A 26,569-nucleotide genomic window follows, 5' to 3' on the forward strand; every position below is an offset into this window, starting at 1 on the left:
GTATAACTGTCCTTGATAGTTCTTAACTTTTCTGGGCCTTCCTCCATCTGTGAAATGTGGGGATATTATGAGGTTATTTCTGAGGTTACTTTTAGCTCTGACACCTTATTACAATGATTCCAAGTAAATCTAGTAAACAACATATCTCCAAAGTAATTATTGTAGTTTTATTCAGTAGGAAAAATAAAATCCAAGAAAAGGTAACACCAACAGGTATAAATTGAAACAATCCCAAGATTTTTTTTTTTTTGGTATGGGAGATTGAGCCCAGTGGCATTTTACCACTGAGTCATATCCCCAGCCCTTTACTTTTGAGACATGGTCTTACTAAGTTGCTTAGGGCCTCGCTGGGCCCTAAGTTGCTGAGGCTGAACTTGAACTTGTGATCTTGCTTCAGTCTCCCTGAGCCACTGACATTACAGGAGTGTGCCACTGTGCCTGGCCAATCCCCAAATCTTTTTAACTCTTTTCCTTGTCTTCCTGTTCTATCAGGTTCTTACAGTTTTAACAAGTATAGTTAGTAAGGAAGATTCAAGAATGGATGTTCCTGGTTGTAGGGAGAGGGGGTGATTGGTGGGATAGAGCAAAAGGAGCTGAAGGCCATTGGGCAGGAGTGCTGCTGAAGTAGATGTTTGCAATGAGGGATTGCCAGCTAAGTTCATCCCCCAGATGCAGCCTACTACAATTGGGAAAAAATCTCATATTTTGCCAGCAGCCATCAGGATAACTTTAGAATTGGGGAGATGTGTCTTTCTGAGAATACTTGAATATTGTGCAGTCATTGTTTTTGTTGGGTGCCTCATGGGGCAGGGGAAAAGAGGGTAAGGGGAAAGAGGAGCCCTGGCAAGCTGTTTGTGCTAGAAACTAGAGCTAGGTGGGAAGGTTGTAGGCTTTTTGGGCTATACCTGTCATTGTTGGTTTGCTCTTGCAGATTGACACTAATAAATATGATTATTGTTTTTTTTTTTAAATGATGCTCTTGTTGCTGCTTTTGTTCTAAACTGTTAGAATCTACTAAAGGCTATTTTTTCTTATGTAAATATTGCTTTTACCACAGTGTTCCAATGTAGAGACTAATATGGTTTCTATGCAGATATCTTGTATCTTCAGACCTCAGATTACTGTCCATCCATATCCTTCATTCAGTAGTAGTCTTTGTATTCACAGCACATCTTTATTTAGCACCTGTATGCTCAGCACCAGGCTGATTATTGAGGGTGTAGAGGAAGGAGTGTGTGTGGGGGGCAGCCAGTCCCTGTCTTCAGGATCTCCCACTATAGTGGGAATACTGCTTCTAACCATGTTGCAGTGGAGTTGACTAACGGAGGAGATGGGAAGGGAGGGTAACTAGACCAAATGTGGCAGGGCAGATATCAAATAGAGGGACATAGGGGATGTAAATGGAGCTACCTTTCTGTGAGTTTTAGAAAATAGAAGGAATAGGGAAATAGTGGCTCAATGGGTAGAACACAGGGTTGGGGAGTTAGGACCCTTCCTGTGTGGTCTTTTGTGTTCAAAAGTACAGTAGTTTTCTTTGCCTCCTGTGCCTGGTAGCAGATTTTCTATTCCTCTGAAAATACGTGGGCCTGAAAAGAACAGAGAGGAATTGGCCCACCTGCATGGAGGGAGAGGGCAGCATTAGAGATGTGGGTGTTTAAAAGCTCTTGGCATGACTGGCTATTAAGTACAGATGGCTATTTGTGTTACCCATTATTGTAGTTGTTATGCCTACATTCCCTTTGGCGTGCCTCTTTACAGGGATAATTGTGGGGTCCTAACTTATATCTCTTCCTGCTGCCAGATAAAATAGATGCTGATGTGTTGTGCATTACAGAGTACACAGTGAATTATATGTGGGCCGTCTTTTTCCTGCTGCCTAAATCTTTTGGGGCCTCTGGAACATAAAGAAAAAAAAATGTTTTGTATGCAAATCTATATTGGTGAAAACATAAAATACAGTAGATTTTATTGAGGGATTGACCCCCCAAATGGAGCTAAATTAACTTTGGTGAATGTTTGAAAGTATGAAATACCAAGAACTGATATTCAGGGAAAAGGTGATTTGTCCGTAAAATAGAAAGAACTGATTAGAGCCGGAGGATGGGCCATTTTGTTCATTTTAGATAGGTCTTGTTCAGTCTACCTGGTCCCACTTTCTCATTAGTGAAATGAAGCTAATGACAACTACCACGGAGTTACAGTGGTGATTATTCTGCTGTTAAAAAACCTTCCTAGGCTTCTTCCTTAGAAATTATTTCACAGGAAAATGAAATCACTTGCTATTTTTTTCTCTTCTTTGTATGTTTTTTCTTGTATTGCTTTTTACCTGTCTGCTCAGAAAATTCTCCACAAAATAAAGCACAAAACACTGGCAAATTCAGGTTAACATTCTCTTGTTCTTTAGATCTCAGTTAAATGGCATTTCCTTGACCCTGGTCCCATTCCAGTGTGGAAGATATCTGTATTAGTTAGCGTTGCATCACTGTGATGAAAATACCTGACACAGGTACCTATGAAGCAAAGAGAGATTTATTTTGACTCATGGTTCTGGAGGTTCAAGTCCAAGATCTGGCGGACTTGGTTTGGTCTTCTGGCAAGTGTGGATATCATGGTGGGAACACATATTAGAGCAAGCACTCATATCTTGAGCCAAAATCAGAGAAGGAAGAGGAGACTGGGATTCCACAGTCCCCTTTGAAGGCACACCTCCAATGACCTAATGGATTCATATGAGACCCCACCTCCCACCTCCTAACACCTCAGCACCACTCTGGAGACCAAGAGTTTAACTTATGGACTTTTGAGGGGTACTACTCAAATTCAATGCATAGTAGTATCCTTTCTACATGATTCCATAGCACTTTTTAAGAATTCTCTCTCCTGCTAAATGGTAAGTTCTCTGAGGGCAACCAGGTTTTTTTTTTTTTTTTGTAGATGGATACAATACCTTTACTTTATTTATTTATTTTTATGTGGTGCTAAGGATCAAATTTCACACATGCCAGGCAGGCATTCTACCACTGAGCCACAAAATAGCCCAACCAGTGTTTCTTATTGTCCCTTCCTCTTTCCCTTCACTTCAGTGAGGTATAAGAAGTACAGTACTCCCTCTGGCTCACTTGATTTATAACCAGAAGAAAAATCACTTCACTTGCACATAATTGATGGCACAGTTTGCTTTCTTTGAGAGTTATTTAGCTTTCAAATTTTCTTGGTGTTTTTGTAGAAAGTTAGACTTTAGCTCTCTTTCATACACAAGAGTTATTCTTTTGTTCTGAGTAGAAAAATTACTATAAAACCAGGGTAGGACTTCTGGCAGTAATTGGGCCAAACAGTTCTAATCCTACCACATCTACTACTTTTGTTTTTTAATGACTCCTTTCAACAAAACACAGAACACCTTGGGATTCTTCCCCTCACAGGTCCCCCTTCCCTGTGTTTTCTTCATAGTCATTCAAACCTTGGAGAGGAGTGATCGAGTGAGTTTGTGTGTGTGCGTATGTTGGTCAGTCAGATGGGTTCTTTCACTCATATGACCTAAGGATATTGTGGCCACTGGTCTGTTGTTTTATGTCTCACAAATGTTATCTTCTACCTTCTAGTGGGTCCTACTGAATCTATGGTGGGTGAGGGACTCACATTCCCTGTGCTAGTGAAGGGGAGTCATATAGCACCTGTGACACTTTACTGCTTTGTAAGTAAGACTGCCTGTTATATTTAATTGCTTGAGGGCTTGGAGAGTCTGGCTGATTTTACATTCTCAGTGATTAGTGTAGAAGTTGGCACATACTTCATTACACGATGATTTCCTACAGGTTGAACGAGGCAGCATGGTATCATAGAACATTGAAGGCTCTAGCGTTTGATAGACCTGAGGCGGGGTGGTTCTGGTACTAGCTGCCTGTAGATCATTGGACCAGATTTTAACCTTTCTGAGCTTTATGCTGAGGTTTGGTGGGGGGAGTCAAAGACATTGTGCCTTCACAATTTCTCACAGGGGATGGCTATTATTTTTTCTCCTCAATAATTTATTTTGAAATAATTTTAAAGTTAGAAAAAAGTTACTAGAGCACCTAAAAAAGCCATCCCCAAACTCTTGTATTCCTTTATTCCTAACAATTCCCCAATTGTTAATATTTTATTGTATCTGCTTTATTGTCGCGTGTGTGTGCGCGCGCGTGTGTGTATGTGTATGATTTTTGTTTTGTGACCAGAATACCTGACAAGAACAACTTAGAGTAAAAGTTTGTTTTGGGCTCACATTTCAGTGATTCAGTCCCTTGGACAGCTGGCTCCATTGCTTTGGGCTTGAGGTGAGACAGAACGTCATGGTGGAAGGGCATGGCAGAGGAAAGCTGCACACCTCATGGAAGGTGAGAAGCAGAGAAAGAAAGAAGAAGCAAGGGACAAGATCTAATCAATTCCAAGGCACTCTCCTAGTGACCTATTTCCTCTAGCCACGTCCCATCTGCTTACAGTTACCATCTACCAGTCCATTCACAGTATTAATCCAGCAAATGGATTAATCCACTGATGAGGTTACAGCTGTCATTATAGTCTAAAAGCCCCAGCTCTGCACCTTGCTGCATTGGGGACCATACTTTAAACAAAAGAGCTTTTTGGAGGACATTTCTACATCTAAACCATGACAGACCCTTTATCATTATTTCTTTTCAAACTTTTTTGAGAACAAACTGAAGATGTGAAATCTATTCACCCCTGAACACTCTAGTATGTAATCCTCCCAAAAGAATTTCCTACATAACTGGTGTATAGCTGTACAAATCAGAAAGTCAGTATTGGTACCATTCATTACTGACCCCATTATTGCCAACTGCTCAGTAATGCCTCTTTTTCCTTTTTGGCACAGGATGATAGGGGTGTATGTTGCATTTACTTGCATGTCTCTGTAGACTTCTTCTTGAAGCAGTTCCTCAGTGTTTATCTTTCTTTTATGTCCTTCATATGTCTAGATTTGGTCTGTTTCCTCATGGTAGCAATCATTCAATTTTGTTAGGAATACCACAGAAATTAGACTGTGCCTTTCTTAGTACATCAGATCTAGAGGTAAATGATACTCACCTGTCTCATCATCAGTAGTAACATTAACCTTGATCCCTGGTTAAGTTGATGCCTGCCACATTTCTCTACCTTAAATTCACCATTTTCCCCTTTTGTAATTGGCTTTTATCTTATGGGAAAGTATTGTGAGATTACACAACTACCCTGTTCCACAATAGATCTCTACCTAATGGCCTTAGTACTTCTGACACCTTCTTCCTGAAACATTCACTTCGGTGGTAGTTATCAGATGATGATCTTCTATTTCTGTCAATTGGTCTGTATTTATTAGGTATCTATTATATGGAAAAATTTTCTCATTTGTTTGATTATTTCTATCAATATATTTTATTCAATGGGCTGTAATCCATTTCTATAATTCTGCTTCTCAAGCTGTCCCCAGTTTGGCCAGTGGGACATGCCTTATGCTGGCTTCTTTGTCCTTTTGACCTGTCCCCATCATTCATGAGACATTTCCTTACTTTCTTGGGTAAGAAGATATTCCAGCTTTATTTTGCTCTTTTCTTGCTAATGCCCTGGAACCAACTGATTCCAAGGAGCCCTGAATCTTCTAAATGGAGGATGATAATTAGAAACCAAGATTGGGTGCTAGGTATGAATACTGCTTCTGGGGTAGCACTGTCTCTAGGCTTCTAGCAGACAGAACTAGAAAATATATATGGTGTGTGTGTGATATATATGCATCTGTAATTTCTGTATCTTTGTGTTATATGTGTAGGTATATATGTCTGAAATTTTGTGTGTGTATATATACATTTTTAAAATTATAAAACCATGCATCTTATTTTACAAAACCATCAGTTTTTACCGCAACTCTGTCTTAAATCTGTTCTATTCCTTTGCATTTTTATAAATGTATTCTCTAGTACTGAGAATTATCTTCAGTATGTCCTCAATATATTTATTTATTTGCTCAGTTCGACCAGTTTTCTAATCACAGTGACTGTCTCCTCTACCTCTGTGCCCCATTCTTCATAGCCTGGAATCCTCAGTCAGTGGACCTTTTGGTCCATTTCTCCATGTGGGCTCTCAGTCTCCCTATGGCTTCCCAGCTTTATACCTAGCCTCCCCAATTCTCCCTACACCCGTATCTTGGCTTCTGGATCTGCTGGCCTGGGCATCCTTAAGATTTCTCAGTTTCCCACTTATGTGTATCTTAAGCTAGTTGGTGTACTACTCTATGATGGAAGGGGACGGAGGGGCTAAAACTGTTTTTGGAGGATATATACATATACATACACATACATACATATAAGCATGCAAATCTATACATATGGAAACAAGAATATGTGTATGTATGTAAATATGCAAATATGTGTATATATAAGTAAAATCCGTTTATTCAGGTACAATTTACATGCAATGAAATTCATCCTTTTAAGGTTACATTTTTATGAATTTTGACAAACATAATACAGATACATAACCATTGCTATCACCAAAAAAAAAAAAAAAAAAAAAAAAATATATATATATATATATATATATATATATATATATATATATATATATATATATATATATATATATATTTACAATACCACAAAAAGTTCCCTTGGTCTCTTTTTTTTTTTTTTTAAAGAAACTTGCAGCTGACCCTTTAGGTTGGGGGATCAGGTGCCACTCAGCTGCAAGTTTTTTTTTTTTTTTTTTAAGAGAGAGAATTTCAATATTTATTTTTCAGTTTTCGGCAGACACAACATCTTTGTTTGTATGTGGTGCTGAGGAATCGAACCTGGGCCGCACACATGCCAGGCGAGCACGCTAAGACTTGAGCCACATCCCCAGCCCTCCCTTGGTCTCTTTGAAGTCAGTTTCCTCTTTCCATCCCTACCATTGCTGATTTGACTTTTGTTTCTATGGTTTTGCCATTTCTAAAATTTTATATGTGTGGAATCCTATTCTATATAGTTTTTTGAATCTGGCTTGATCATATAGTATAGTTCTTTTGAGATTCATCTGTGCTCTTTTGTATAGTATACTACTAGAATTAATTCCTTTTTTATTGTTGAGTAGTTATTTATTTATTTTTTAACATTTATTTTTTAGTTGTAGTTGGACACAATACCCTTATTTTATTCATATATTTTTATGTTGTGCTGAGGATGTTGAGTAGTTATTTATTCATGTATCACAATTTACCCATTTACCAGTTGACGAACATTTGGACTGTTTCAAGCTTTTGACCTTTATTAATAAAGCTGCATAAACATTTGTGTGTAGGCTTTTGTGTAGACTAATATTTTCATTTCTCTTGGGTAAATACTAGGGGTGGGATTGCTGAATCTTATGTTTAAGTGTTTGCTCAACTATATGAGAAATTCCCAAACTGCTTCCCATAGTGGTTATGCCATTTCGAATTCTCATCAGCAACAGATGTGACCATATTCTTTCTACTATCTGGTATTGTTAGATTAAAAAAAAAGTTAGAATCATTGTAGTAGGTATGTAGTCGTGGTAAGTATTGTTGTGGTGTTAATTTGTATTCCCCTAAATACTAATGATATGGAACGTCTTTTTATTTGCATATTTGTCATTCATATATCTTTGACATGGTTCTGTTTAAATCTTTTGCTGCTGTATGTGTGTGTGTGTGCGGGGGTAGGTGGGAGGGGAACAGGGGGTTGAGCCCAGGGCCTCATGCATGCTAGCCAAGAGCTCCACCCTAGTCCTCATTTTAAAAAATGGGTTTTTCCTTTTTGCACTGTTTGTTTTCAAAGTTTAAAAAATATATTCTTGTTACCAACCCCCTTTCAGGTTTTTGCAAATGCTTTTGCAAATATTTTTCTCATTATGTTTTTAATTTTAAATTATAAATATAGCTCTTTTAGTATATAAAAATGTTGGATTGAATTCTTTGGGACTTTCCATGTAGCCTTTATGTTGTCATTCCCTAAGGGAAATGTTTTTGAGAGAGGAGTCTTGACTGTAGGGAGGTAGGGATTTTGGAGGATCAGGCAGAATTGCCATTCCCCTGTTACGAGGGCAATTGTTGGGGAAAGGAAGGTAGAAACAAGGGGAAAAAAAAGGGATGGTAGTGATGGTGGTTACAGTCTTTGATGGAAGGATTTAGTATGCCAAATTCAAGGGTGGGGAGTGGCTGCGAGGATTGTTCCACATGAAAAGGCAGGGAGCATGAGAGGAGAGGGGGTTTAACATGGAGTGTGTGGGAAGTGTTGAACCTGGATTCAGTCCACAGAGACCTGTAAAGAATGTTACAACCATGTTGTTAACCTCTGCCTTCGACAGTTAAGAGGTGGCCTTAGGTGATGTGACTTATTGGGATACTGTGTGTCATGAAATGGCAGAGTAATTAGACTTAGAGTCACATCATTAGGGATAGCAGTGAAGGAGGGCTTGGCAGCATGTGAAGGGATGTGAAGGGAAGAGAAAAATCTATAGAATTCTAATGATGTATAGTTTTGATATTTTTTATATTCTTCACATAATTTATTAATATTCTTGTGTTTACTCAGTATTTAGTGAAATAGCAATACTTTATAAAATCAGAAATGATATCAGAATTAATGATGGAGTATATCTTGGATTAAATAGAAATCAAACAGAAATTCATTTTTAGTGAGCAAGGAAGTTTGGTTCTTGGAACAGAAGGAAAAGATACAAAAGACAGCCAAAGATTGTAAATCTAGACTTTGCTAGTTACAATTAGCTATGAAAATTCAGGCTTCCTAAATTAGGAGTTGCTGCAATTGGAATTGCCTTTGGATTAATGCAGGATGATCACAGGAAATTCTTGACGACGATAATTATTATTTTATTGGCTTCTTAGTCTAAATCAGGCACTATTCTGGGCTTCTTGCCTTTATATTTTCCTAATCCTTTTATAATCATGCAGAGTATTTGGTGATATTACATTCCTGTTCATAAATTCGGAAATTGGGATTCAGAGAAATTAAACAGTATGCTCCAGGGTATGTGACTAGGGAGTGACTGAGCCAGGCTCGCACCTGGGATTGTGTGATGTCCCCACTTGTTTCCTTTTCATTGCACCTGTGCTAATTAAAGTGTCATTTGTGGATTGGCATTATTCCACTCACTGTTTATTACCAATTCACACAAAATAGATACAGAAATTGAAAGTACTCACAAACTTCCATAATAATCTCACAGTGACTTTATGAGTGTGGAAGCTCAAACGAGAAGTTTGAGCTTGTCTTTTGTATGTCTTTGATTTTTTTAAGAAATTTCACTTTTCTAGTAATTCATTTGATTGCATTTTACAGAAGTACCGTTCCCTGATGGATAGGAAACTTAGAAAAGTTTGGTCTTCACAATCAGTTTGTTGAGCCTGCCTACCCTGCTCCGGCCCACCTTTGGTGATACTTGTGTCAGCATGTAGTTCACTTCATTGCTTGGGCGCTGGGGCATGGAATGGCTGGGGGCGAGGGTCAGAGAAGGGGAACAGGAGGGAGGAGGTGAGGAACGGGGAAGAGTCTTGGGGAGAACTTTGCCCTTCTGCTGTTGCAGTGAAGTGTGTGTTGGGGTGCTCTGCCTCCCTTGGTCTGGTGCAGTGTTTGGATCATGACTGCCTTTTTACAGAACCTTAACTTACATTTCATTACCCTCAGTGGCAATGCTGGTACTGTTGTAGAGGAGAACAAATATGGGAGGAGGAATTGATAGAAATAAAGTTAACTGAAGGTTCAGAAAAGTTAAAAATCTCCTTCCCTCTCCTCCCACAGGCATACCCCAAGAGCATGCACCTTGAGGTGTTTTTCCTTTAAGGAAAAGCCTGCAGTTCCTTGGCAGGGCCAAAAGCTTTGATTGGCCCCTTCTCCTGCTGATTGCCAGGAAGAATCCTGACCAGCCCAGTTCTGTTCAGAGCTGGTTTGGTAGTCTGCCAAACTGCCAAGTTCTCAGGACCTAATTCCAAGTGTAGTAACATTTCAGGAGTGCACTAGACCCTTCATATGTGTACCCTATAGCTCTGCTCTCTGCGTTCCACCAGGAGAGACCCTGTTGTTTCTGGAACCTCACCTCACAGATTCTCACTTTACTGAGACTTTGTTGAAGGCTTGCCAGTGTAGGGAGGAAATGACAGTCCTAATTTTAAATCTTTCACTTGCTTGACTTGTCTTAATGCCTACAACCTGAAGGTTGAGATTGGTTCCTGGCTGCTGTGGTGTAACTGTAGGTGCCCTGTTGAGACAGAGAGTCTGAGTGCTCTACTCTGCTTTTCCTGCTGCCCTAGGGTGATTTATATAGGTCTGTACCTCTTTCTATGTATAGGAGCTATTTATTTAACATTTATTGACCCCTATGATAATTTTAGTTTATAATGCCAGCCTTTGAATTCCATGGTGGAACAGAATTCTCAGATTTATTAAACCCTCCTTAATAGTTGAAGATATAATAGTAGAGGGAAGAAAGTAAGAGCAAGCACTCTAAACAGGTGTCGACCCTCTAGGAAGGCTTGTGGGGGAGGTGTCAGCCATGGGACCCCATGAGACTATATAATTCCATCACAACAAGTTGTCTCTTGGCATCTAAGGAGGATTGGTTTCAGGACCCCCTGTGGATACCAGACTCCACGGATACCCAAATTCCTTGTGTGAAGCGGCATAGTGTTATAAAGTCTGCACATCCTCCCACATGTTAAATCTTTAGATCACTTATTATACCTCACAATTGTAAGTGCTGCGTAAACAGTTGTCATACTGTATTGCTTGAAGAACAAGAAGAGAAAAATTTGTACGTGTTCATACACAGATGCAATTTTTTTTCCCTCATATATTTCCATTCTGTGGTTGATTGATGGCATGTGCAGAACCTCTGGATGGGGGCCGACTTTATTCATCAGTATCAAGCCTCAAACTAAGATCACCTTTGTATCTCTGTCTCTCCTGTAGATTATAATTTCCCAAAGATAGGGAAGTTTCTTATCCTTTTTGGTATTTCTCACAGAATCTGGCTTTCTTGATAGTCAATAAATATTGAATCAATTGCAATAAGAAGCTTTTAGACAGATCACAAAAAGCAGAGTTATATTTCAGTAGCTTGTGAATTTAATTTTCCTGATCTTGGTGCTCTCTTCTCTGATCAGGTTGCTGGATCCAGATGGCTAAACCTGGCACTTTTCTTAAGCATGTTATCTGCCTGCCTTGGCTATTGGTCTCTCTAAGCAATATGAGGACAGGGACTGTGGCCTATAGAAGAGCTTTACTAACTGGCAGGCTCTGTCCATCAAACCCTCCTCCCCCAATTTCTTTCTCTACAGTCTTTGGGAACAAAAAGAAGTTGCTTAAAAATGATGATTGTTGGGTGAGGGTGGAGCCTGGTGTTGTGTATAATCTTGTATTTTGTTAAGTATGTGGAACCTGAGGGTTAGGTGCTGGAAAGAATCTGCCAACATAGAGACCCAGGTAGGTTAGATAATAGCTTGCTTATGGCCAAAGAATCTGCCAACATAGAGACCCAGGTAGGTTAGATAATAGCTTGTTTATGGCCTATTATCAGGTCTCCTGACTCTTAAATCTCAGGCATTTGAAACTCCCAGCAAGTCTAATTTAAAAAAAAAAAAATTTTAATTGTAGATGGACACAATATGTTTATTTATTTATAAATAAACATATTTATATGTTTATTTAAATATGTTACATGGTGCTGAGGATCGAACCCAGTGCCCCGCATGTGCTCTACCACTCAGCCACACCCCAACCCAGGAAGTCTAATTTTTAATAGAAAGCATCAGTAGAAATTGATTTCCTGCAGAAACAAATGTTGGCAGTTTAACTCAGGACTCTGAGTGGAAAAATATTTTTCCTTTGAATGTTAGAACTGCGCCAGTTTCTTTCTTTCTACTTTTTGCATAATTTGGAAGACAGGACAAAACAAAAGAGTTTCATAAAGGATATGCTTACTTTAAATCCTTGTAAAAAAAAGTAGGCCACTTTGAATTTCTAAAAATAGCATCTAAAAAAACCCCCTAATTGTGAAAAAAGGGATTTTAGTTGCATGAATGGAGGGGGTTCCTGGGTCCAGTGAGGATGCTTAGCTGTCAGCACACTTTGTGTTCTTATGTGACTCTTTTGATTGTGGTGATCCTAGGAGGAGAGATGAAGAAATATACTCTAAAGGGTGACTTGAGGAGAAGGCATGAGAAAGTTGCAGGCAGGAAAACTGAGTTTTGTAGTTTTAAAGTCTCTCTTACTCTCTCTTTTTCAGAAAGGCCTCCTAGGAGCCTGGTCCTAACTGAGTCCAGATGGGTCTGTTAAGTACAGAGGTTTTCAGTATGTTGGCTGGGACTGACCAAGAGGCCCCTGAGCACTTCCTGTGCAGCTCTGCAGTCAACTCACCTAATGAGAAACAGCTCTGGTTGCTGGAGCTCAGGAGTAACTCTCTAGTATTCTCTTTGTCCTTCCTTTCGTGAATTGCCTTTTTTTTTTTTTTCCTGGTTCACCTCCCCTAGTAGCCTCCTTTCTTCTCTAATCTCTTCTCCTTTATTTTCAGGAAACCTGAAAGCATTTTAAACGTGTATTTATACATACACATGCATGCACACGTATGGGAGTGTGCGCGCGCATACACATACACGCAGGCACACACACACATTTCTTCTGGGATAGCAGTGGAGAAGGAGGAAGGGATGTCCAAATAAATACAGATGCTGAATATTTAGGAAAGCCCCCCTCTCACCCCTGCGTTGGCTGGAAGTAGGTATTGGGAATGTGAGAGTGAAGCAGACTTGGAAAACCAAGCCACTATTTTTAATTTTAAAAAATCCTGGCACCCCTACTGACTGACTGATTCAGGATATTGTGCACGGATGGCTTATGTACATAGTAAACTGAGTATCACTGGATCTATCTGGCTGTGTCATCTGCTGAAGGGTGAGTTTGACAGTGACTTTGAACCCTATGGAGTTAGTAAGGGGTTTTGCACCCAGATCCAAGGCAGCAGTGTTGCCAAGAGAGCATGCCTGCTGTGTGTGTTCTCATGTGGGCTTGAATTTGGCTGTCTTCCTAATGACTCAAGTACATCTTAGATACTACTCACCACTTAAAAGAGGTTTTGTGCTGACGCTCAACTACACACACTATGAATAGTTCTTTGGAGCCTTCTAGATTCTACCAGGGATGTAGTTTATGTATACACTTGATTTTCTATTTTGGTTTAGATGCCAGTTACACTGGGGGTATGCTTAATTTCATTGTTCTGAATCTAGCTGATGATTGCAGACACTGTACCATCCCAGGGGTTTGGGTTCATTGGGTCTTTGCAATTTCATTCTAATCTCTTTATGGCACAGTGTGGGACTTGTTTTTCCCCCTGTTGTGCTTTTTTAGAAGAGGAACACAATTCTGTTTTGAGGCTTATTATAAAATAAGAAAATAAAGAAAACTCAATGCTGCTTTAAACATTCTCTGATTATCTAAATTGGTTTAATGATTATTCTTTCCTTTGGCCGCTTTCAACTTTTCATCTTTAATTGCCCTTTCCTAAATTTATCTTTTTTAAAAAGGGGTCATATGTATATTTGATTTCCTTAATTTACTGGGACCTTTTCTTAAGCTTGACTTTTTTAAAAAAACGGACCTTTCTCCCTAAGACCAGGAAGAAAAGGGTAAGCAATTATGGACAAGAAAGTGGGAGAACATTTAGGAAAAAAATGTGTTTTGTGTGGGGCATATGAAAACATATGTGTATACATATACAAGTTTTCCTTTCCTTCTCTTTTCTAGCTTGAATGACCCAGATTTTTTTATTGGGCAAAATTGCACAATTTTTGAATTTCTTTTAGGTAGTTGGACTAGAAAATAATGGATTTGTGACAACTCTTTTTTTAAGATCTTTCTTGTATTCTTAAAAGTGCTAAGTGTTATGGTTTTTAGATGTGCATATTGAAGACAATACCAGTAATGTCTTTGCCCTGGTGTTTTTTGGTGAAGTAGAAATTTACTTGGATCGGAGAATGGTGGAGGATTATATATTATTTGGGGGCTCTGATGTCAAAATCTTTAGTTTTATTTAAATACTCAACATAACGAATATTTGAGTGTCATGCTATCAGCAAAGGTTAATGTATTAGTTTGCTTTTCACTCCTATAATGAAATACCTGAGGCTGGAGGTTTATTGATTTCATTTTTATGGAGGCTGAAAGTCCAAACAGCATAGTGCTGGCTCTGGCAAGGACCTCCTTGGCTGCAACACTTCATGGTGGATGGCACTACACTGGTGGGAATGCATGTGAAAGAAAGATCCCATCTAGACAATGCCAGAGAGTGATTCAGAGGTTAAGCTCACTCTTATACCAGCTTACCCTTGAGGGAACCATCTCAGGGTCTCATGAGAACTATCTTTATCCCCTCCACAGGTACACCCCTAGTGACCTTCTGCAATGTCCTCAGCACTGCTACACTGAAGACCAGGCCTCCAATACATGAATCCCTGGGGGACACACTCAAACCTTATCCAAACCATAGCAGCTAATGTTTTCTTAGGTTAGGGAGCATCTCAGCCATCATCTGTTGTGTCACCTGACACAGTCCTGGCATATAACAGGTACTTGGTATGAGTGTAGTTAATTTAATTTAGTATAATCTTGCTTATTCACAGATTGAGCTGTTTAACCTGTTTGGGAAGTTTACAATGTGCCTGAGAATCTTAAAAATAAAAATATACATTAAAGTGCTCCATTGTTAACGTTTCTCTAAGAAAACATAGGAAAATATATTCATGATATTCTTTACTTGAACAGGACACAGCCACTAACTATAAAGGAAAAAATAGTAAAATGACAACATCAAATTTGTCTATTAAGAGATATTATCAAGAATGTAAAAAGACAAACCACAGAGCAGCAGAATATAATTACAATATTCAAATCTGGCTGGTATTCAGCATATATAACTCCTACAAATCAGTATATAAAAGAAATCCTATAAATCAAAATTTTGAACAACCCAGTAGCAAAATGGACAAAATACCTGAACAGGACCTTCACAAAAAGTGATGTCCAGGTGCCCAAAAATTGCTTGCCATCATTAATCATCAGAGTAATGCAAGTGACTACAGTGAAATATTATGCTATCTCCAGAATGACTAAAATGAAAAAGGCAGTCATTACTGAGCGCTGACCAGAGTGTTCAGCAGTCATAATCCTCATACGGTGCTGGAGTTGGTGTGGGGGAATGTAAATTGGTACAACTTTGGAAAACTGGTAGTACCTACCAAAGCTCACCAGAAGTGTACTATGTAACTAGCAGTTCCACTCATAGGCATACCCAACAGAATTGTGTACGTGTCCCCCAAAAGTTGCTATTAAGAATGTATATAGCAGCGTTTTTTGTAACAGCACTAAGCTAGAAATATGTCTTCCAGCATTTCTGAGATGTCTTTCAATAAATCAAGATAATATACAAAATATAATACACTCAATAAATGAATCAGTTTCACAAGAATAATGTGGTGTGAAAAAAGCTAGTACAAGAGAATACCTAAGGGCTGAGGCTGTGACTCAGCGGTAGCGCACTTGCCTGGCATGTGGGAGGCACTGGGTTTGATTCTCAGTACCACGTATAAATAAATAAAGTCTATCAACAACTTAGAAAAAAACCCAAACCTTTATTTTTTTAAAAAAAGAGAGAATACTTAATATGTGATTCTTTTCATACAAAGTTGAAAAGCAGGCAGAGTGCGTTTGTGGAAGTAATTGGTGCAGGCAGGTGGGAGTGACCTTGCAAAGGTGCAGGCTGTGATTCTAGAGTTCTGGCAATGCTGTTTTTTGACTTAGGTGCTGATTGTTTAGGAGGACTCACTTTATGAGAATTCATTGAATTCTCAATCAACTTATGATTGTTGCCCATTTTTCTACATGTAATTGCTTTAGTAAAAAGTTTTCTTAAAACATTCTTTCTTTTTTTTTTTAAGAGAGAGAGAGAATTTTTTTTTTTTTAATATTTATTTTTTTGTTTTCGGCAGACACACCATCTTTGTTTGTATGTGGTGCTGAGGATAGAACCTGGGCCACACGCATGCCAGGCGAGCGTGCTACCGCTTGAGCCACATCCCTAGCCCCATTAAAACATTCTTTTGTTCTGTAATTGCTACACTGATAGATCCCTCCCTCCCGCCATACATTTATTTACTTTGTCACGCTGGTAGGATGTGAGTATGCACATATGTGTGTGTGTGTGTGTTGGGGTGTTGTGTGGAGATAGAGGTGCTTTTTAAAAATTAATCTGAATTTGCTTGTCAAATATTCAAATACTAACTTGACTCCACCTACCCACCCACAGGGGATTTAACCTTGGGTGTTGTACTATTGAGACAGGGTCTAAGTTGCTGACACTGGCCTTGAACTTGTTATCCTCCTGCCTCAGCCTCCTTAGTAGCTGGGATTATAAGTGTGTGTCACAGTGCTTGACTTCAACATACCTATAGTTTTAAACAGCCACAGGACAGAAATAATTGAGAATAAACTCTCTTGATTGCCTTTTATACTAAATCTCTGAGAATAATTAGAAAAGATTCACTATACCTCATAGGGCTGCAGATTTAGATTTCGTTCTCTAGGAATATCTTCATTAAGCATTTTTTGACCACTTGAGCTTTCATTTTCAGAATATACCTCATTTCAGCCTTTATCTTATCATGGAAACTATAAAGAGGAGAAATTTCCACATAGTTTTAAAAGTTTTTGATTCTTTTATGGAATTTAACTCAAATTCAGGAAAACTAAATCTGATGAGGTAGAAAATCTAAAAGATGTTGCCTTGCCTTCTGATCAAGCAGTTGTTTCTCAATTTGCAACCTAGCCTTTGTAAAGTATTTAAAAATGCTTTAGGTCTGCCGTGTTCTTATAACCCTACCTTTGTAGATCTTCATTCTCTCCCCCTGGAATGCCCCTCCCTTCCTCATTTACTTGGTCATTCCTTGTTCATTTTCCATGCCCCCTTGTAGAGTTAGCCATCCTTCTTGGTTATTCTCTTTACATTGTATCTTTGCTGTGATGCATATTACACATAGCTGTGCTTGTATGTCCTTCAGTGCTAACCTTTAGAGACTGTGTCACCTAGCAGGTAGGTAGGTTAAATATTGAAAGGAAGTGTGAATGATTGGGTATTATTTTCTGAAAAACAATAGCCATTTTCTAAAGAATAAAAACTTATAATATTTGACATTAGTAGACACATGCTTTAAATTTTTTTCCAGAAGAAGTAATAATTTAATTTCTCAGTAAAAGCGAGGGTATATGTTTACGTTGCAGGGGGCATAGGAAAGAGTGGTAATAACGGTTCTCTTGGGTATCACATATGACCTTGTCCTCTTTATCATGGTCCCTCTACTCAGCTGATTTAATTTTAGTTGAACCCCTAGAGAAATGCTCTGGTTCTTTATGTAGAATGTAGAAGTCGTAAATCTAATATATAGATCCTGACTATATTAGGGTTTCTGGATTAAAACCAGCAAATGAGGAGCTAGAGATGTGGCTCAGTGGCAGAGCTTATGGTGAGCATGTGTGAGACCCCCAGCTCAATCCCCAGCACAAAAAACAAAAACAAACAAAAAAACCCCCAACAACAACTAACAAAAAATATAGATGAGACTGCAGAGGCATCATGACATTATGATTGGACCAATGAAGGCATTATGACTGATTTTTTTTAATCTCAAGTATTATAAAATTAAATTCCTTAGTGTGTTGTCTGAAGTTTTGTCGTTTCGCTTCAGCTTGCAATTTCTCAAGGTGATTTAAAAAGACTTGAGTAGAATCATTAGTTTGTCTAGAAGTTTAGAATAATTGGATTAGAATAATGAATTTATAAGTATTGTGTGTCTGCTTAGTATTTAATACTTTTAGTAATATATAAAAAGTATGATTTTGACCTTGTTGTCAAGCAACCTTAGGTTTTTTTGATGAATCATTGATTCAGAATGATTTCTGGTTGTTTCTTTCCAACCCTGAATAATGTGGGAGACCAAATAGAAAACTGCATAGACCTTGGAGTTCTGATTTAGAATCATGGCTTAAAAAAAAATTAGATGATTTGTTAATATAACCTTGATATCTGTAGAACTCTTTTTGTTTTCAAAGTGGAGATAAGAATATGTACAACTTGCTATTTTTATTTTTGAGAAATAGTAACAACTCATATAAATCTCTTGACACAAAACAAGTGTACTTAATGCATGTCTGAAAGATTGATGAGCAAAACTTTAAAACAGCAGCCCACTTAGTAGAGACCATTGTTGGTAGTTTTTATAATGGTGACTGCTTCAGTCTTCCCATATAAAATGAGGTGACCGTCTTATTTTGAGTGTTAAGAATAAGGTCCTTTAGAATAATACCATTGTAGATAGCCTGTGGAGTCTTCTGATCAGTAGTGTCCACAGTAATGATTTCAAACAAGGACTGGCTTGTTAGGAGTCAACAAGGATTGAAATCAGGAAGCACATATCTGAGAGATGGGCTAATCACACTCTGTCCCTATCCCGCATGTGAATTTCAGTTGTTTATTAGCATAGACTGTGTCCCTTAGGACACTGTTTTCCAAGGCATTTGTGCAGCTTATTCTAGATGCCTGCATTGTTAACTAATGGGGCATTTTGACTTTGCTAACCGCTTCAAATTGTTTACATTCTGTCTGGGGCAGATGACTGTTTTTTATCATACTAAATTATTTTCCTTTCTTGTCATTTTTTTTTGGAAGTTAGTGCTTTGGAGCTGAGTGTTTCCCCTGCAAACTGAAAGTACAATTTTCCTGGGTGTGCTTTATTTTTATCCATTCCCTTTCCTACTACAAGGCCCTGACCTGTTTGGAGCCTTTCCTACTTGGTCACAATTGATCCTTTGTCCTTCAGAGTCATATAGGTCATAGCCACTGGGTTGATTCAGTGTTCAACAATCAAATATGATTCTGAGAAAGGATTACTTCCTTAGAATGGGAAGTGGGCAGCTGAACTGGGAAATGAAGCCCTGGCCATATTGAGGCATCATTTAGGGAGAGTTAATAGTAGTTTCAAAATTAGAGTTTGGATTAATAAAAGAAAAAGTAGGGCCAGTTACAAAATTGCGTAGTGGTTCAAATTGGCTGGTGTTTGATGTGAGTATTGCTGGTTTTTGCCAGAACTGGACACCTTTGTAGGAACTGTCTGTGGTTCAAGAAATTATGCACATTTTGCTGGGTATGGTGGCACATGACTGTAATTCTAATGGCTGGGGAGACTGAGGCAAGAGGATCACAAGTTCAAAGCCAGCCTCAGCAATTTAGCTAGACCCCTATCTCAAAATAAAAAGGGCTAGGGATATGGCTCAGTGATTAAGCGCCCCTGGGTTCAATCCGTGGTGCCATATATTTATAATTATAAAAGAGTGATTTTCAAGAAGTTCATATTCTTCCTATGGGGATCTTAAATTTCTTATTATATCCATAAGAATTTTACTAATAATGATGTCAATTTACTCTATTTATTCAGTCCCTTTGGCTTAGGGACCTAAACTGCTTTACATTAATTCTCATATCATTCCTTTGTGAAGCTACTTTTTAGTTGAGGTATGTGAGAACTTGCTTCAGTTTACATAGTAGGTCACTTGCTGGGATGGCAAATTGGACCCAGAATTTGTGGTTCTGGGTTTTGTGTGTTTGGTCAGAGAAGTGTATGTTCTTTCTTCCTCGCTTCTTTTCCATTTTTTTTTTTTTATTCCTATAATGGAGGAAATCATATCAAGCAAATAGCAAGAGAATTTTGGTCTTCTAAGAGGGGAGACTGTTTTGCCTCTAGGCGTGGCTTTCCTGCTCCTTGTCTCTGGATGGAGGGAGAAGGCTGAGTGAAGTTCAGCATGTGAAATGGCCCAACTGTTTTTTGCATACTTTTTGTATTCTCTCTCTCCCCCTCTCCCTTCTTTCTCTCTCTATCTCCCTCTCTCTCCTGTTGGGAGGAGGTGAGTGAGAATTTTCTCTGTGCTAAGCTTATATGTGGGGCAGGCAGTCCAGTTGTTTTTACGGCTCATCAATTGCCACTTGCCTTTTGGGTAGGGGGCCAAAGAGAAGGAGGTGAAGCAGCCACTTTGGGTTAGGGTTGAGGGAACGGAGGAGTATAGGAAGGAGGATATTTCTCTGTGTTTTCTTAGTCATAGGACTCTGAATCCCAAGTAGCTAAATTTAGCCCAGGTTCCTGTTGAAAGCATCATTTTTTTTTTTTTTTTGTGTGTGTGTGTGTGGGGGCAGCGGTGAGGGGAGAACGGAAAACCTTTTTGTGTATCCTGTTCCATGAAGCCAATAGGGAAGCAGGAGGAGGTGAGGTTGCCATGGAGATGGTAGCTGTGTGCAAGGGGAGAGCAGCAGGGTTTAGAATTCCAGGAAGGAAGAGAGAGTGATGTCATCAGATTCCATGGACCAGCCCAGGAACCCCTGTGAGGTTGGTGGGGAGTTGGGTGTGTGTGGGGGGTGGCGGAGTGGGAGTTTGTGCAGGGGAACTGTGGCTTCAGTAAGGTGTGGGGAGTCCAGTTCAAGCAGAGAGGTTGGTTATATGAAATTGTGCTGATCTGCATTAATGCCTGATTTTTAAAAAAAATCTGTAAATCATTCTGAATTTGCAGACTATTTTCTTTGTTGAAAATGATGTATTTATTTAACAAAAGAACACATCAGATGTAATAATGTGCTATCTTCTTGTACTTATATCCCTGTAGTATTTGTACGTGCCTTTATCCCTTGTATGTGAGGGTATTTTTGTGCATATTTTGGATGGATAGTTGCCTTTGTATGATGCCTTTTATGGTATTTTATACAGTTAAATGCTTCATTAATGGCTGATTATGCTATTCATTTTCATATAGTTGGATGTATATAAGCAAAACACTTTTTATAAAAAGAAAATTGAAAAGAAAAACAGCTGCTTTTGTAGCAGCAAAGAAAACCGAGTATGTGTATGTTTGTATTAATAGTGAAGGGCAAATATGTTCTTTAGGTATAACTAAAAGGCTGACTTTAAAAAAATAATTAAACCTGTGCATCCAAATGAGTATTGTCCTTCAAAATAGTCACCTTGGCTCTGGTGATGTAACCATTGCGCAAAACATAAAGAACTCTCATTTGGAATCAGCTTCAGAGATACTCGAGTGATGGGGAAAACATTTTCAATACCTAACACTGATTTTCTTTTCAGTTAAAGAATACCTAACTTGATCAGGCACTAGGTCTTTGAATTAGATTTTTCTGATTTTGTGGTATTGTCAGAAAATCAAACCTGTGCTCAAATGCTCGAGGGAAGATATTTAAAGTCATATGTTTAGGTTTGAGGGCGTTTCACTTTCAGATCAAGAGCTTTTGGGTTATATAGTTTAGCAGTGATGTTTTGATTATGGTAGCATTTGAGGAATAAGAGTGTAGCCTTCCCAGTGCGACATCTTCTGAGGTGACCCATTTGTATTTATTTGTGCCTGTTGACTCTCTGGAATCAGGTGGTTCAGGTTTAACCCCCTGTTCTGCCACTCATTAGCTGACCTTGGACAAGTAACATTGGTGCATTGGAGCATTGGTTTCCTCTTAAGATAAAATGGGCATGATAGTGCTATAAGTATCGGCCTTACAGTGTTGAGGATTAAGTAAGCTATTATGTAAAGTGTTTGGACAGTTGATGTGTTCTTAATCAGAGCACACGATGATTATGACTAATAATTGTAATCTCTTGAAATTGCAGAATTATGAGATAGAAGGTGCCTGGAAGTAGTCCAGTAGTTCCAGGTCTGTATTAGTTCCAGATACCACGGAATTCAGGAGAGTGGGACTCAGGAATCTATAATTTTTAAATGATTCTGAAATGATTCAGATGATCAGCTAGGATTGGAAATTGCACCATATAAACTGTTTGGAAGATGGCCCAAGCCCCAGAAGCTTAATCATGTCCTGGGAGATGCAAGAATCTGAGATGCCACCCAGACTTCTGAGGTGAATCTGAATCAGAATATGCCTTTTTTTTTAATATTTATTTTTTAGGTGTAGATGGACACAATACAATGCCTTTATTTTTTTATGTGGTGCTGAGGATCGAACCCGGGTGCCAGGTGAGTGCTCCGCCACTGAGCCATAATCCCAGCCCCAGAATCTGCCTTTTAACATGGTACCAGTGACCTGTCTTTATATTAAAGTATAAGAACCACTGTTTTCTTCTCTCATTGGAAATAATTGGGTGATAACTACAGGTTAAGGATAAGTTTTCTCAGTTATTTCCATTGCTGGAGAGAAGCAATCTAACTAGCATGTAGATGAGTATATACTCAACTCCCCTACCCTTTGGCCTAGGGATAAAGGCTTTTCTGGACTAAGCCACTGTGTACCATGTAAAGGAAAGAACAGAGTTACAATTGTGGCTCTGACTCTACCATTTACGGGCTGTTTGGCCTTGGTCCAGTTAATTTCTCTGTATCTCACTCTCTACTTGATAGTGGAGAAAAGTTCCAGATCACAACATAATGTCTCTAAATTATCTAGCACATTGCAGTGTCTCCATGAGTTAGTACCTTCCCTTCGCCTCTCCTTCAGCCTTCATTGGTAAATCTCTGTGGGAGCTCTGTTTGTTCAGAAGGGGCCACCGCTTAAGTTTCCAGTACCATCCCATCTCTCTAGGCTCCTTGCCTCTTACTCATCTCTCAGCTATCTCAAGTACTTGATTGTACTCAAAGAAAACTATGACCTGTGTGTGAGTGTGGTACAGGGTAAGGAGGGTGTGTCTCAAAGAGTTGTAGTAGAATTGTGTGATTTGTGTGATCTTCTCAAAGTGTGTGATCCTGTGCTTGTCATATCTGCTTATGATTTGTATGTGGTGAAGTTTTACATATAAGTAAGGCATTGTTTCTCATTGATATTACTGTTCTTTAGCAGGGCTACCTCATTAAAGAATAGGCCCTGTGAAAGTCACTTTGCCTGTGTTATCTCAATCCTTGCAACAACCCTACAAAGTAGGTAGTGTTCTCTTTTACAAGGTGAAGAATTTGAGCCTGAGAGATGAATTAACTTCCCATAGTGATGGAGCTAAAAAGTTGCTAGAGGCAAATTTCAGTTTGCTGTGATTCTGAGGACTGCACTTTCCCCCTATCCCTCACTAGGTAAGGAATTGTGACATGCCAAACTAGGCCCTGGGCCTGTTAAGCCACAAACTACCTATACTAAAAAAAGGAATAACTATTAAGTAATTATATTTTTTAACACTGCACACCTGTAGTTAAAGTAGGGGAAGAAGCTGGTTTTGCTTTAGAATGCTTCTTGACATAGCAATAAAAGTTATTACTAATATCATTCTCTACCCTTGATTATGCATCTTTTTAATATTTTGTATGACAAAATATGGTAATGCACTTAAAGCACTCCTGCTGTGTACTGAGGATGATGTCACCTCAAGAAATATGCTTTTGTGATCATGGGAGTTGCCAGCTGAACTAGCCTCTTTTTTCATGAATGCCATGTTATATTTGAAAGAATAACTGACAGACTAAGATTATTCAGGCTTGAATATTTGGCAGACTCTTTATTAAAATAAATGAAGTGAGCCTGTAATGTCAGGGAAAACAGTGACAATATTTCTTTCCAATGATAAAATTTGAGTGTTTAAACAAAACTTAGAATTTTGGAAGACTGGTATCCTGGACTGTGAACTTGACAATTCCAGTACTTAAAGACTTTTCTGATGAGATTGATGGTCATATTGTTGAATGTGACCTTTTTGATATTAAATAATTAAATGTTTCACCATTTAGAAGATTTTTTTATTGAATCTTTACTTCATTTTGTTTTATTTTTTGAGGCAAGGTCTTGCTACATTGCCCATGCCCATCTCTATCTTCTGAGTTCAAGTGTTCCTCCTGCCCTAGCTGAAGTCATGCACAACTTCACCTGCGTGAACCTATATTTTATAAATGAACAATGTACTCGTAATGTTACTGAGTCATACTTAGGCAGAAAATCCTGGAAAGGACATGACAGATGAGTAGACTTTAATATAACAGAATTTGGAAAAATTTGTTGATGTGATTTCAGGTGCCATATTACAACTAAGCTTTCAGAAACTGTCACTTTTCTAGTTTTGGTTAGTATTAAAGAAGAAAGCCAAAGGTGCCTGAAGAAAACTATTAACACTCCCTCCTTTTCCAAATGTATATCAGTGGAATGGCAGATCTTCTTCATGTAATTCAACCAGAGTAACACACTGAAACAGACTGAATGGAGAAGCAGGTATGAGCATCAGCTGTCTTTTGTTTAAATTGAATTTTAAAGGTACAGTCATGTGCTGCATGATGGTGTTTCCATCAGTGATAGACTACCTATGTACCAACTACATAGACTAGCTGTGTAGTAGGTGGTGCCATCTAGGTATGGGTATACTTTATGATGTTCTTCCAAACAATGGAAGGCCATTAGCATTGGAGTCCTAATGAGTGGGGTTTTGGGTAGTTAACCCTGTCCCTGGTGAGAAAACTGTGAAGGGCTGGAGGGAAGCTGCTGGAACAGTGAGACTATTGTTACAGTAATTTAGGCATGAAGTGACCCAGGCCTAAATTAAGGTGACAGCTTTTGCCATAGATAATAAAACATTTAACCAAAATAATACGATAACATATTGATACTCATATTGTCTAACATTCATTGTGTATTTTTAATATGCTAAGTACCATGTTAAGGATTTATATTATCTCATTTAATCGCCATATCATCCTGGAGGTAGGTACTGATATTATTCCTGCTTTTTTTTTTGATAAGTAAAAATAATACAAGTTAATTTTTGAAAAATTGTTGAAAATACGGATAGGAACCCACCCAGCCTCCAAACATAAAAACAAACTTATCAGTCATCAAGACATAGAATCACTGTAAATATTTTGGGTTAAGCCCTTTTAGACTTAAAAAAGTATGTATATGTGTTATATGTTCCTGAACATGGGGAATGCTGAATGTGAGGCTCCATGCTATTTTTTCCTTTGAAAGAATGGGCTGATCTAAATACGTAAGCTTCAGGGAGGTTGATGACATAGGCAAGTATCTACTTAAAATATCTATTAATTTGTGTATGCATTCTTATTAAACATTACATACAAAAAGAAGTAATTTTGAAACATTTTACCTTTTGTTTTTTGGAAAAAAAGTTGATGTACTCTATTGCACCTGTATCTGTAAAGTTGCTTGGAATCATTCTAAATATTCAGTTTTCCAGGACAAATGTTGAGATATAGAACACTTTTGAATCAGTATCTGTTGTAGTTACTGACAATTTTATCCCAAGTTGCAATTACCATTCAGATAATATTGGTAAGGTTAGATTTTTCCATTTGTGCCATTTGTATACTTCATTGCTTTTTCAAAAATTTTTGAGATGACAGTCACATAACAGAATCAACTTTTTAAAAGTGAACAATTTAGTATCATCTGCATTCACAGTGTTGTACAGCCACCACCTCTGTGTAGTGTGGACATTCTTTATCATCCTCAAAAGAACCCCAAACCCATTTGTTGATCACCCTCTATTTCCCCTTCACTCTAGCCCTTGACAACAACCAGTCTGCTTTGTTTCTATGAATTAACTTGTTAAGGAAGTTTCATATAAATTGAGTCACATTACAGGTGTCCTTTTGTGTCTGACTTCTTTCACTTAGTGCAGTGTACTGATATATGCTGCATCGTGGACAAACCTTGAAAACCTCTTTATAGCTGAAAAATACTTCTTTGCATGTATGAAAAATAAACCACAATTTGTTTCTTTTATCTGTTGGTAGACATTTGGGTTGTTTTCACCTTTTGGCCACTGTGAATAGTGCTGCTGTGAACCTGTGTACAGGTTTTGAGGACTTGCTTTTCTGTTCTTCTGGTAATGTATCCAGGAGTGAAATTGCTGGGTCATGTGGTAAAGCTTTTTATTTAATGTTTTGAGGAACTGCTGAACTGTTTTCCATAGCAGCTGCTTCATTTTACCTTTCTACCAGCAATGTACAAGCGTTTGCCAATTTATTTTTAATGAGGAACACAATAAGATGGGGAAGGTAGAGAGAAAATATGTGTGGCCTTTGAGTTTATTAGAGCTCTGTATCTCAGATTTTGCCTGATGGACTTATTAAATATTTATTTAGCATCACTTTAGCTCCAGGAATGAAATTTAGCTCAGGGAAATGTATCTAATCTATTTTAAGTGGTGAACAGACTAAGAAGTGAAGATCAGAGAAGCAAAAAGAAGGGAATTGAAATAGACTGTAAAGTTCCTTGAGGGCAAAGGCCCTAGTCATCTGTGTGCTGTAAGTATTTAATAAAGTACTTGGCATGTCATAAGTTGTTTTGGGGGTTCTGGAGACTATCCCCATCTAGTGATTCACTAGGGCATACAGAACTCAGCACATAGTCGTATTTATGGCCATACTTTGTAATAGTGAAAGGATACACTAAGCAAATTTAGTTAATGCAAAGTGGGCAAAGGTGGAGTTCAGGGGATGCCCAGCTTAAGCTTCCAAGAGTCCTCTCCCAGTAGAGTCACGCAGGACAT

General features: G+C 38.4%; 1 protein-coding gene across 21 annotated transcripts in view; it reads left to right on the forward strand.

Annotated features, from left to right (window-relative positions):
* Rbfox2 (RNA binding fox-1 homolog 2) overlaps positions 1-26,569 on the forward strand; it is a 267,272-nt gene that overhangs the window by 49,227 nt on the left and 191,476 nt on the right. The window contains exon 1 of one of the 21 annotated variants that reach the window (XM_071609532.1): positions 20,435-20,464. The exons of 19 other annotated variants lie outside the window; for them this stretch is intronic. In XM_071609532.1, the coding sequence (XP_071465633.1) occupies positions 20,438-20,464 (27 nt within the window). In that variant the 5' untranslated portion in view covers positions 20,435-20,437. Of the gene's footprint in view, positions 1-20,434; positions 20,465-24,249; positions 24,277-26,569 lie in introns of those variants that run through there. One more of the 21 variants, XM_071609534.1, reaches the window with a different exon arrangement.

Source organism: Marmota flaviventris, chromosome 3 (assembly GCF_047511675.1).
Source record: "Marmota flaviventris isolate mMarFla1 chromosome 3, mMarFla1.hap1, whole genome shotgun sequence".
NCBI lineage: Eukaryota > Metazoa > Chordata > Mammalia > Rodentia > Sciuridae > Marmota > Marmota flaviventris.